General features: G+C 44.4%; 2 protein-coding genes across 4 annotated transcripts; both read right to left on the bottom strand.

Moving 5' to 3' along the window:
- Window positions 1-23: 23 nt before the first annotated feature.
- LOC310873767 (inositol-trisphosphate 3-kinase B-like) lies at window positions 24-2,362 on the bottom strand (the record flags this gene model as incomplete). The annotated part of the gene is made up of 6 exons (XM_083786320.1): window positions 24-407; window positions 676-747; window positions 1,090-1,191; window positions 1,544-1,748; window positions 2,012-2,225; window positions 2,350-2,362. The coding sequence occupies 6 exons, from the start codon at window positions 2,360-2,362 to the stop codon at window positions 141-143; spliced, it is 873 nt and encodes a 290-aa protein (XP_083642446.1). The 3' UTR covers window positions 24-140.
- Window positions 2,363-6,387: 4,025 nt separating this feature from the next.
- Window positions 6,388-11,900, bottom strand: LOC310873958 (seipin-like). Of its 3 annotated transcripts, none has more exons than XM_083786575.1 (10): window positions 11,778-11,900; window positions 11,034-11,313; window positions 10,799-10,880; window positions 10,555-10,698; window positions 10,318-10,353; window positions 9,670-9,804; window positions 9,460-9,557; window positions 9,075-9,212; window positions 8,525-8,583; window positions 6,388-8,384 (listed from the first exon to the last, which is right to left on the bottom strand). In XM_083786575.1, exons 2-10 carry the CDS (start codon window positions 11,291-11,293, stop codon window positions 8,302-8,304), a joined length of 1,035 nt encoding a protein of 344 aa, XP_083642701.1. In that variant the 5' UTR covers window positions 11,294-11,313; window positions 11,778-11,900; the 3' UTR covers window positions 6,388-8,301. The 3 variants fall into 3 exon arrangements, with proteins under 3 accessions (XP_083642701.1, XP_083642702.1, XP_083642703.1); XM_083786576.1 differs by having other exon boundaries at window positions 8,525-8,594; window positions 9,092-9,212; XM_083786577.1 differs by lacking the exon at window positions 6,388-8,384 and having other exon boundaries at window positions 8,536-8,576; window positions 9,073-9,212.
- Between the last annotated feature and the right edge of the window lie 1,107 nt (window positions 11,901-13,007).

The following is a 13,007-nucleotide window of genomic DNA, read 5'->3' as shown; positions in this document are numbered from 1 at the left end:
CTAAATCAAATCTCCATTCCCTTCATACCCTCAGTCACAGAAACTTTTGAGGCAATGGGCAAAAGTGTAGCTTGAAGGGAGCGTTGTCGTTGTCAGTGACATCTCAACCGTGAACGTTTATCATGCACACCCACAATGCCTCAGTCCACTTTGGTGATCTCTTCTGTGTTCCCCCCTCCAGAGTTCCCGTCTTGACACCAGGAGGAGGCTTTACTGATGGCCTGACTCAGTGAAGAGGTGAGCGACGCCAGTCCAATGAGGTAGCCGTCCTCCCCGTTTCCCTCTGCCCATGGGACGTTGTGCTGCAGCTCAGTGCCCAGCACTGAAATGGTCTTTCCAAAGTCTATCATCCACACACTAGCCTTGCTGCTGTGGTCGTGGACAAAGAGGAGTGAGCTACCAATAACCTGGTGAGACATGTCAAAGAAAAGTTATTTAGTATATGGGCTGGGGTGGATGGATTAATTCATGCAAATTAGAGCCATGATTAATACATCATTAAAAAGATAACTGTAAATACTATAGATGCAAAAGACAAATGGGCTATTCTCTGGGATCAGATTATTAATCATTTCCAGATCTAACTCCAGCTTTTTCACTTTCAGATATAATTAAATCGTAATTCAGCGAAGCACATAAGAAAGAATTAAGGCTCACTTCTGTATTCAGACTAACCTCATGGGTTTTGAAAAATGGCGACTCATTTAAGGCTTCACTCAAGGCCTGGAGTCTGGAGTGGTAGGCCTTCTGTTGAGAGATATATGAGAAGAGGGAAGACATGGTGGACCCTATTGTAAACAAGTGTAATGCTTTATTATGGTGTCGTCCACAGTTAACAGTCTTGTATTGAATTGTGCTTGAAATGTACTGTAATATAATAAATTATTCAATCAATCAGGTGGAGTACAGTGTATAGTGGTTGTTGAGCAGCAGTAGGTAGGAGACAGAGAGAGGGCAATTGGATGAGGGGGATGGGTGAGAAAAATAAGATGGTGGTGATGAAAGATTTACTTGATATGAGATAACTGTGTGAAGCACATTACATAATGTAATATAGCTAGTGCTGCTCATCTGGCAGAGCAAACTGACCAGGATGTGAAGCTGACTCTTGGTGAACGAGAGCAAGGCGTCAGTGACTTGTGCTAAAGTCAGAATTTTCCTAAAGTCCCGCTGAATACTTCCGTTCTCCATCTGACTCAGAGAGAGAGAAACACAGGGACGTCAACTTACACCAGCGCACGCACACACATTTCAAATGGTCACATGTGCCCTAGTTTGAATAAATCAGAGTAATGTTGAGCTGTGCAAATTACAGAGCAATCAATAAATATTGACTTTGTTATCCAATAAATGGAGTGAATTGTGTATGGGCGCGAGTGCATTGATAAGGTAATATTGAGTGTCGATACCACATACAGTAGCAGGCTCTAATGCAGCCTGACAGCAGGTCACAGGGTCAATTCCCGAGCCCGATGGCCTTTACTGTCTCCAAACATCTATACTATCCAAATAAAGGCAGAAAAGCCCCCAAAAACATTCCTACCATGATGCCCTCAATCCGGAATCCCAATGTGGAAGTAGAGGTGGTTTTGTCCTTCCACTGAAGGTAGCGCCATTTTGTCACCCCCTTTTGTGCGTGTTCTTCTGCTGTTGGAGTTGTCGGGTCGGCTTTCACCATCTTCTCGTACAGATCACTCCGTAGCTTGGGTTTATTGCGTGCTGTCAACAGTTCCTCCTCCAGGTATGTCCTGAAAAGAAAACTCCAAACTGTCTACATTGTTTTAATGAGATCACACAACCTTAACGCCTAATTAATCGTCATCGTGCAAGCATCAATAGGTTTTAGGCTCTTATTGCTATCCAGGACAGTCTGTGGAAAACAGTATTGTCAAAGTTTTGGGATTATGAAAGCAATTCAGTACTTAAAAGAAAAGAATGTCATGGACATTATTATTGTGCCCGTTTCATTTGACATATTAAACTCATTCTACAAGGCTGCACGGGGCCTTACCGGACACCCATCTTGCAGTCCATGATGACAGGTCTCTTCAGGCCACAGAGCAGGTCCTCCAGGCGAACGTACGTGTGCCCTCCACGGGTCATCAAGCCATGGTACTGTGGGACAAAAGGCTTCAGCCGGTCTGTCATGAGGCAGGCCAGACACGATGCCTCCACATCACTGTACAACTTCAACACCTCGCCCCCCTCAATCGTCTGGAAGTTACCTACAGTGGCAACAGCAACCAACAAGGGAGGCGTAAAGTGTGGATGAAATACTGGTTAATGAAAAAGGCTGTGGTGATTTAAGATCAGCACTCCCATTATGAGAAGTATACTGTACATTTGTACAGGTCCACTCCATTATGCTGGTTCAAGCTACACTGCCGGAAATTATGTAAAATAATATGACAGCAGCAAAAGGTACACGCGTGTGCGTGCGTGCGAGAGAGAGAAGCACACATGCCTTGATGTCCAGCCAGCTGGACCCAGGAACTCTGCTGTTCCACTGACCATTGCATCATGTTCAGGAATGTCTTCCAGGACCGACACTGGGGAAAAAGAAGATAGAGACGAAATGGTAGAAATACCATTATGGAGCCACATATGTAGGAGTTTCTATTATCATACAAATAGCATTAATATGGAGAGGCCGATGCTAACATGGAAGGCTCCTGAGCCAGGGTTGGATTCTGGGCTCTGGCACTTCAGAGCGTGCCAGAGCAGTGTATTCATAGTCATATAATGTGTATGAAGTGATAATGCTTACAGCCTGTATCACCAAGACTGACATGACGACAGTTCGTTCAACAACTGCTACTAATACTTGTAGCCTACTTCAACAAAGTATCCACTACTACACCATGATGCATGTGCATATGTATAGTATAAAAAGCAAGAAATTAAAGCTCAAGCAGGCTTTCCACAAGTCCAGCTCTTTCAGGCTGCATAATAGATTGGAACATTGTTTTTCTGGCTTGTTGTAGTGGAAGTCACTTGCCTCATGCTCACATGTCATCTATTGGCTATCCTATTGTTCTCCTATACTGCCTTTGGAATTGGATTTAGCATTACTTTATTCACCAGTTATGTGCATCACATAACCCTCCTATATCTCATTGAATTTGGCATTTAGCAGATGCTCTTATCCAGAGTGACTCTTTACAAGTGTAAGAGATCAGAGTAAATAGCATTACACAAACGAGCTCTAATTAGTAGGGTAGGGTGCAAATAAAAACAATTAAGGCCCACAACGGATATCAGGTAATGGGTACACATCAAACCTAAACAAGCAAACAGTATGTCTATCTAACTAGGAAAATAAATAGGCAACAAGCGATACACAAAAAGATTCACACTACCATTCCTGTACATATGCATGTTATCATGCAAGATGTCAGAGCACTGCACAGGTTCCAGTGTTCAGTAGGCCTATGTAAAAGATCACACTGGGCCTACGGACAAGCCCCTTTCTTTTCCCCTCATCTTTCTCATATCTGAAGCCAAGCATGGCATGCAAATGCCATTCAAATCTAACAGTGCCATGGCTATCTTTCAAACCCATGCAAATCACCAGGACCACAGGAGCTGCTGAGAACAGTTGAGAAACAAAGTTTTGATGTCTCTTTCACGGAAAACCATTGCAGTTACATATTACAGAGCCGAGCGCAGCAACTCATAATTCTGTGATGTTGAGGAATTATCATAATATACTGTAGTGCATATGTCATGGGTCATTTGAATAAGGAGTAAAGGATAGATTCACTCATTCATCCACCCATTCATTTTTTTTGCATGAGCTCCTCTCACCTTTCTGAGGGTGTTCCTCTTTGAGCCGGCATCCTCCTTGTCACTGAAGACTTCATCACTCTCAGCGGAGGAAAAGGTGAAGGAGGCAGAGGATTGTAAGAGGCGGGAGAGGATGGGATGTGGGGAAGACCATTGGGTTGCCTGTCTCAGCGGCTCCTCACCAACTTCGCCCATCGTATTTATCCGACTGCTCCCATCACTCCCGCCCTCCATCTCAGAGTGATCACCAATGTTTCTTTCGTCACTCTCCGCTTCGGTTCCATCCGTCTCAGAATTCACACCTATATCGCCCTCTGGGGCATCATGGAACATTCTCCCACTATCTAAACTGCCACCCTTTACCTCCTCTGGGGGTCTGGTCTCCTTCCCCAGTCTCATTGCTTTACCATCTTGCTTTCCTCCAGTCTCTTCCATTCTTCCTCTCCCGTTCCATCTCTCTCTCCCACTGCCCCCTAATCTTTGTCTCCTCGTCGCTCTCCATCTCGCCTTCAACTCGGCCCTCGATTCCCTGGCAGTCAGTGTGTCATTTGTTCTCTCATCGTCTCTCCCCCCTTGCTTATACTGCACTTCCTCTGTACTCCCTTCCATCACCCTCTGTTGAACACGGAGATGGGGTCTGTGAGTGACACGAAGTTCCGAATAGCACTGAACCTCTTCCCCAAAATCATTCTGTCTCACCCGTTCAGACTCATCATGTTCCCCAACGCACTGACTGAATGGGGGGAAGCTTTTTGTCCACTGGAGTCTGGGCCTCCATGTCCTGAACGGCCCTTTGCTAATTGACAGGCGTTGGTGCATCTTCAAAGATAGTCCATCTGACACATCATCAGTGGGGGCTGTCTCGTTCACCGTCTTCTTCCCTTCACCGTTTGCTATCCCCCCTTTGTATTCTGTTCCTCCTTGTGCCTTTTCTGCCTCCGTGTCCGACGTGTTCGTCATGGTTACTGGATCCTCACCGAGAGCGGATGGATGATGCGTCTGCTCCATGTTTCAAACACGCTTGGCCAGTTCTTTGTCCAAATATGTGGTAGTCAGAGAAATGTGTGCAGAAAAGTTGCATAATTTTAAATACTTTTCAGAAAATTCATATTGAAATCTAAGTAAGACATTGTATACAGTTATGAAAATTATTGTACTGAAGACATCATTAGACCCAACACTGCAAATGACATATAATACAGTACAGGTATCAGATGTAAAGCTAAACTGCTTTTATCCAGTTCTGTGCTACAAAAGGAACTTCAGCAAGTATAAATCTTGTGGAAAGTAGGCTACTTTACCTCTCCAACCTGTCTTCTTTGACTGTCAGCAAGCAACGTTATTCTGCTCCTTCTCTTGTGTGTGTGTGTGTGTGTGTGGTGTACACTACAGTATGTCTGTTCCTGTGTTAATCCTTTTTGATAAAACATTTTGCATACAGTGACGCCACAGAATTTCCAAAACATCATCCAGCCGCAATATCAGGTAAACATTTGCCTGAAATAGGTACCCCTTTGTAACATAGGCCTATACGGTACACTGTATATCAGGTTTTCCCCCATACCAATGATGACTATACACTTTTTGTAGATATATTCGTTTGTAACGGCTTGGCTTTATGTTATGCTTTTTTGGGGTGCCAGTTAGGCAAATGCCTAACACAGTTGGACCACTTTGGGGACAACTGCTTATTATTTGAAGCCAGCCTTACAATGGTTAAACAAGAATAAATATATTTATATATACATACACATGAACCTGTAAACCATAACCAGGGATAGGTTACCCGAAAATGAACCTTCACTCAATGTAACAGAATTCAGTAATTCACACAGACACAGCACAACTCAGTTTGTTTTGTTTGTATTGTTGTTTCCAGCCACACCCAAAATCCAGTCCAGTGACTCCAGTCTCCCAAGTACCACAGTATATAGCGTCGACAATATTCACATCACTTCCACTGTTGTGGATGTGCATAAAACGTTATTCCACCCAAAAGAAACAAACAAAAGAAATCCCACGGCCTGTACCGGGGTGATTAACTCAGTCACAGTGTGTGTTTGTGTGTGTGTGCGCGCGCGTGAGAGCGGGGGGGGGGGGGGGGGGGGGGGTACCAGTCAGTGGGAGAGAACTAGGGGTTACGTATGTAACCAAAGTTCTATAACAGCGAGCAAGACTGCTCACTATGGGAGATTGCGCCCCCTGGCGTAAACACAGAAGCATTCAAATAAAGTCTTTAGACGTGATGACGTTGACAACCCCGCCCGCCGGGTGCACCTTATAACCGTGCCTCAACGTCTACGTCTCCATTCGATAACAATTGTTCTCTTCTCAAGCAATCAAGAAGGGAATCTTGGTGAGCAGTCTTGCTCGCTGTTATAGAACTTTGGTTACTAGTTCTAGTAATCAGCATCGCAAGACTGCTCACTATGGGAGACTTCATTAACTCCCTTATTGTCATCACGAAGTCTGGACCCCTAGGGCCCGTACCTTTATCTGTGAGCAAAGGACCACAGTACGTCCCTCAACAGGACTACTGCACCCCAACGGGAAGGCCAATCAGACCTAAGTCTGCCATATGTGCCTAAGAGGGGCCGACAGAACAACCGTCTTAACGCCCTGGAGAAGACCAACGTCCCCCGCGGGGAACTAAGTCTCTCCACTAACTGGAGGCCACGCCCAGGACCGCATGCGCCACTGGCGCTGCTGTCACATCCAGTCTATAGAAGGTGGCAAAGGTGGAAGACAACGCCCAACTTGCAGCGGAACAAACATCCTGAACAGAGACCCCCCCTACAGAGGGCCCAGGATGATGCCATACCTCTCGTGGAATGTGCCTTCAACCCTACGGGAGGCACCATATCCCTACCAGAGTAGGCCCGCTCTATAGCCTCCACGATCCACTGGGAAAGCCTAACCTTTGAGATAGGCAGTCCCAGTCTTGGGATCCCAGGAGACAAACAGCTGTGTAGTCTTCCTCGTCACCTCAGTCCTGTCCAAATACAACCTCAATGCCCTCACCGGACAGAGGTTATGCCTCCTCCTATCCTCCTCAGAGGCAAAGGGGGGCGGACAGAACGCCGCCAAGTCCATCGGAACCGGGGTAGCTAGGCGGTTCTTAGGTAAAAATGCCGGATTGGTCTTCATGACCACCCTTGCATCCCCATTGAACCTCATGCATTCCGCACTTGTGGACAAAGCATGGATATCACTGACCCTTTTAGCGGTCACCAAAGCTAATAATAACGCTGTCTTCAGCGACAATAGCTTCATACTCAACCCCTCCTTCGCGTCCATGCTCGAGGAGATGCGCTCCCGCGACGGACAAACAAAGACTGACACGGAAGAGGGTCTTCTTCTCGAAGCCTCTGGGAAAAGCAGTTTCCGCGGTACCGAGAAGGCTTCTCGTCCTTGTGGAAATAAATCAGATACTAATCCGTGAGGGAGACTTCGTTGCGCTGTGTGTTCACAAACGAATGGAGACGTAGACGTTGAGGCACGGTTATAAGGTGCACCCGGCGGGCGGGGTTGTCAACGTCATCACGTCTAAAGTCCCAGCCTAAAAGTCTGTGAGTTTATTTGAATGCTTCTGTGTTTACGCCAGGGGGGGCGCAATCTCCCATAGTGAGCAGTCTTGCGATGCTGATTACTAGAACTGCAGCTCCGTTGCTGTTTGCTGAACGCCAGGACACGGACAGAGAGACGTTCCAAGGGTTGACTTCTCAGTCGATTCCTCTTCTCCCCGTGGATCCACTTGTAGCTTCAGTTTGAACTTAGGAAACGCACCGCGCGGACTGTGTGAAACTCGCGTACCGATTGTTCCTCCGATTGCTCTTCTCCAGTCTCCTCTCCAGGCTACTCTCTCACACAGGGCCGCGCCATCTTGGCTCTATACTCTATAGAGCGTAAGGGAACGTGCGAGCGTCGGGGGCGTGTCGCTGCGCTGACGCTCGTCTGTGTGTGTACTTGACATGGACATGAATAATTGCGGTGGTGTGAGTGTGTGTGCGTGCGTGCGATAGCCGATCGCTACACGTTATAGAAAATAGAAACATTTAGCTTTAAAGAGAGAAAAGTATCTTATCTGAATGATATTGATTAATTTATTTATTTAACTATAATTAAAAAAGCACTAAACTGGACCTGTTCTGCCATTGAAAACATATTCTGAAACTTTACAGTAACAAAGACCTTGTGAAACCAAACCTTTGGGTTTGATTCACATGTGCACCATAAATCATTTAACCATCCTTTACTGTATTTATTTTAAACATCAATGCAGGATGAAAATGTAAACAACACATTGAGAAATAACTGCTAATAGACTGATATACCGGTATATATCCTTTTACACCGAACCCCTGGGTAAACAACATAACTTACAACTGTAACAAACCCCACTTGTCTTTTTGCCCCACCTAGTGGTCATGAAGAATCACTGTCATTTATGAACAAAACAGACAACCGGAAAGTACTTGTATCTCATGTATCAAGTCTCATGTCAGCACCAGTCATTCACATGCAGGTTTCCCCCTGTGTCAGGTCTGTGGGTCTTATATGAAGTAGATTCATCGGGGAGTCCTCTGATGCATTCATTTCTGTAGCAGAATTACACGCGTCAATAAAGAGAGTACATTGTGCCTCACTAAAATGTAATTTGTGACAAAAGTAAGTGTGTGTGTGTGTGTGTGTGTGTGTGTGTGTGTGTGTGTGTGTGTGTGTGTGTGTGTGTACGTACCTGCGGTGCTGTCCTCATCCTCGTACTGAGCTTTATAACTCCTCCTCTCCTTCTTTTCTCTTGTATTGTTCTGTGTACAATAATACAGTGAGCAATTGGATATACTGTAGAGACCCAAAACCTACACACCTGAGCATCAATTAATCTGTGGTGTAGAAATGGACACTTGCGGGTCTATATTTACAGTTGAACACTCACAATGTAGTTTCTTCAATATGCAACCTGAAACAACACTATACAGGCTGATTTAGACGTGCGCCAGTGATGCACTCAGAAAATAGAAGATCTACAGTACAAGCTCACAAGCTTGTACATTTAGCAAATGTATATAAATCAGGCTTAACAATGACAGAGACACTGACAGAGCTATTATAGGTCACAACAACAGACCTACACAGGCAAATACTACTTATCAAATAACCACAAATATAACCAAAATGGACCCCACCCTCCACCACCACCCCACCCATGGAGAGCGATGTGTACAGTAAGACTAAAATGGTTGTGTTTATATGGTAAAATGCGTCTCTAAACGTTGCCATTTAGACACAGTGTTTGTCCATTGACCTGCTGTGATGTCCACGATCCTTCTCTCAAGGAGCCAAGGAGCAGGAGAACGCTGAGGAACATGAAGTTGCTGGCCACTCCTATGATCGCTGACGCCAGAGGGAAGTGGTGCAATATGTACCTTACGAAATAATACACAGAAAACAGATTGTTAGTATTTGAATTGATCAGAATAATGTTGTCAGCATAGGCTTTTTCACATGAAGCAGTAAAACAGTACGATGTAACTTAGAATGTAATACAATTATCAATCTACAATTTCATCTTTTGGGAGTAGAAAAGGAGTAATTTAATTTCTGTCACAGCCTATTGCTCACAGATCACAAAAACATTACATTAGATTTAGAAAGTGTGCATTGGACACTCACCTTATGCCAGAGAAGTGAGCATATATGAAGAGCTGAGATGAATAAATCTGCACCTTACTAGACAGGATCTCAATGAAGGCTCCAACAGCAGAAGCATACTGCACACAGAGAAACGCCTGTTATACTGTAGGTATGAAAACAAACACAAACAGCGAGAGAGCGAGAGAGAGCGAGAGCGAGAGCGAGAGCGAGTACTAGTCTTGCACTCACAGAGCTGTCTGTGTAGTCAGAGAATATTTCCACCTCCAGCAGCTGCTTCTGTTCAGCCACTCCAGTCAGGTATGCTGGGAGGAACAGGAGTGTCCCAAGGGACCTCAACAGGCTGGAACGATACCTCAGCATAGTCTAAACCAGAAGAGGATGACACCATCAAGCTCTCATATACAGTACATATATGTTGCACAAATTTTGAATCTAATTGGAGTTCAATTACTTGTGTTGTGAGCTTGTATTGGCTAATTCTGATTACAGTAAGTAAGTAAGTAGCCTAATTAGTTTAGACAAATGCTATGTTTGATGTTTACCTGCTATACTAGTTACTTTGTTGCTCTTAATTGTTTTCATCTGCACTCCATTTACGTGACATAATTTGTTGACTAGGGTTCACCCCACTTAAATCTTTCATTTTGTAAGTCCCTTGGATAAAACCATCAGCTAAATGCCTACATTGTAAGACTGGGACTCTAAAATCTGTTCAAGTTTGTTTTCATTCATACAGTTGAAATTCCCCATTGAAATGACCTACTCTGTAGTATACAGTAGAGCACCATGGACAAGCGTAAAGCAGCGATAACCTGACATGACCCATGTGGTATGATTTGGAGTTAATGTGCATTAGTAGTGTACTGCAGTACTCACAAAGCGAGAGCTGGATGCAGAGACAAGCAGGCTGGCCTGGAAGAGCGCAACAGCATAAGTAACTTGCAATGGAAGAGCGTTTTTGAGTGTGTGTGTGTGTGTGTGTGTGTGTGTGTGTGTGTGTGTGTGTGTGTGTGTGTGCCAAAGTGTGTATGCATGTGCACATGCATATTGATAGGACCATCTAGTGTATGAACAATGAATCTCTGAACAGTTCAGGAGCGGTGAACAACTCACAGAATGGGCAGAGGAGGCAACCTCCTTCCCTTCGCGGGAATAACAGCTCATCCTGATCATAAACATCCCTAGCTCCCGATTGGTTGGGGAATCAGGCATCTCCAACACCAGAGAGATTCGATAGGGATGACCAAATGTCAACGCCTGAAATGGTGGGTTCGCCATATAGTTTAGAAATTAAACGAAATGCAGACAAATTAAGTTAAATATCAGAGACAGACACAGTAGATAGACAGACACCCACCTGACTCTTTCCGTTAACCAGTAGGGAGATGTTGGCCACAGGATAGGTGCATGGATGGGAACTTAACGACTCGCAGTTGGTCCTTAAAACACATTGCAAAGTTAATATGCAAGTCTCTCTCTCTTTGTGTATTTGTGTGTGTGTGTGTGTGTGTGTGTGTGTGTGTGCGTGCGTGTGTGTCAGAGAACGAGGGTTGTCTGAGGGAGAAGAGAACAGGTCACATACTCATACACACCTGTAATAGTAGTGTACGGGGGTAGCATACGCTGGATTTGGCATGTAAGAGTAATAGAAGGCACTATATAAAAATGTGGCTGTCCAGAGGAGTAGGAACACAGCACTCAATACGACCGCTCCCCACAACAACCTCTGGCGGACATGGAACATTGCGATGATGACAGTGTCCTGGAGCCACAGCAACGTTGGGTCAAGAAGGCCTGGTTCTGACTGTGACTCATCTTGAGGGCAGCCGAGATCCTCACTTTGTTGATCCATAAAATCAAACCAGCTGATGGCTTAAAAATATAAATTACACATGCCCTTATTCACAAACGGTATATATATTTTATTATATCTTACGCTGCAGCATCATAAAGCTATATGGTTCATCAATGTATCCTATCTGAGCTAGCCAGGCCCAAGATAAGCCATCATATTGATGGTGATGATGATGAGTGGTATAATCTTAAAACAGTACTGTATCCAATTCCAATATCAGATAGCCTATCAGTCACAACTTCAAGCAGAAACATAAACGCCAGCCAGGTATCATGCAAAAACAATGGATTAAGAACAAAGCAATCAAAGCAGCCTACATTTTCTTTCCAACTACACTGTAAACATCCTACTCCCAACTCATTGTTTAGTGAATACTACTGAAATAAGACACAGTCCCACCCCCCCACATTAGCTTCCTAGCATGCTAGTTTGAAGCAATAATATAATCTGCTTTATTATTAATAGCGTGAATTTCACTCACCACTGACTGAATCTTAATTCTGATCCTGTGGCGCAATCAACTGTTGCACTTTCTTCAAGACTTGCTTAACAGCTTCGATGGCTGAAACACCTCTTGTGTTACGCGTGAACGCCAGTCCAATCAACTTCGGGGAGGGGGAGAGAGAGAGAGAGAGAGAGAGAGAGAGAGATCAGCTGTCTTTTGTTTATGCAGTGTTGACTTGGCACTTGGCAGCTGCCAACTGTAACAGGGAGTATTAGGCTGTGTGAGTGCAGTCAAATCTAGCATGCACAAGTTCAACATTTAACCTACTTTGATGTTCAGCAAGGGCTGCTACAGTACTATGCTGTTTTGATTGATTGATTGAAATATTTATTAACAGTTTGCAGAATTAGAGTACATTTCAAGCACAAACTCAATACAAAGACTGTTAACTGTGAGTTGACGACCCAATTAAGCATTACACTTGTTTACAACAGGGTCCACATTGTTCAATTCATCAAAACATTTAGAGACATACAAATAGACACTTCTATGTAGTTAAAGAACAGAACAGGAATTCATCATAAAGGAAGCAAAAAGGGAAAAGAAACATACAGTGAGGGGAAAAGGGGGGGTAATGAGACCTTATTGCGAACGCGGTGAGCACTAACTATGAGACCCTGCAGATCATGTCTGTGTGTGTGTGTACTCTAAGGTGTGTGTGTGTGTGTGTGTGTGTGTGTGTGTGTGTGTGTGTGTGTGTGTGTCTGTCTGTCTGTCTGTGTGTCTGTCTGTCTGTCCCGCTGTGACACCACCCGCCCGCCACCAGAGGGCGCAGCTGTAGCACACACACACACACACACACACACACACACACACACACACACACACACACACACAAACAACCACACACACACACACACACACAGTAGAAAACTTAAACAAATTACTAACTAAAAAGAAAAAAAAAGTATGTAATTTATTCTAATTGTTGTTATTGCAATTTACGAGCTGCGTTCGCGATTCTTGCGTTTGCGCGTCTTACTTGTCAATAGATCGCCTATAGTTCTCTTCTGGTCACCAAAGGTTTGGAAAATGCGGGCATCATTTGGTGAGAACCATAGAGAACCAAATAGCCTAACTATCACTTACCCATCCTACCTTTAACAGACATGTTAGAAGAAGTAACAAACATAAAAGAAAACAGAAAAATGATCAGAAAAGACAAGTCAGTCAACAAATCATTGAAATCGTGTTGTGAAAATCTAA

The sequence above is a fragment of the Protomyctophum parallelum genome, assembly GCF_964188405.1.
Source record: "Protomyctophum parallelum genome assembly, chromosome: 16".
NCBI lineage: Eukaryota > Metazoa > Chordata > Actinopteri > Myctophiformes > Myctophidae > Protomyctophum > Protomyctophum parallelum.
This window is presented reverse-complemented; position numbering and strand designations above follow the sequence as displayed.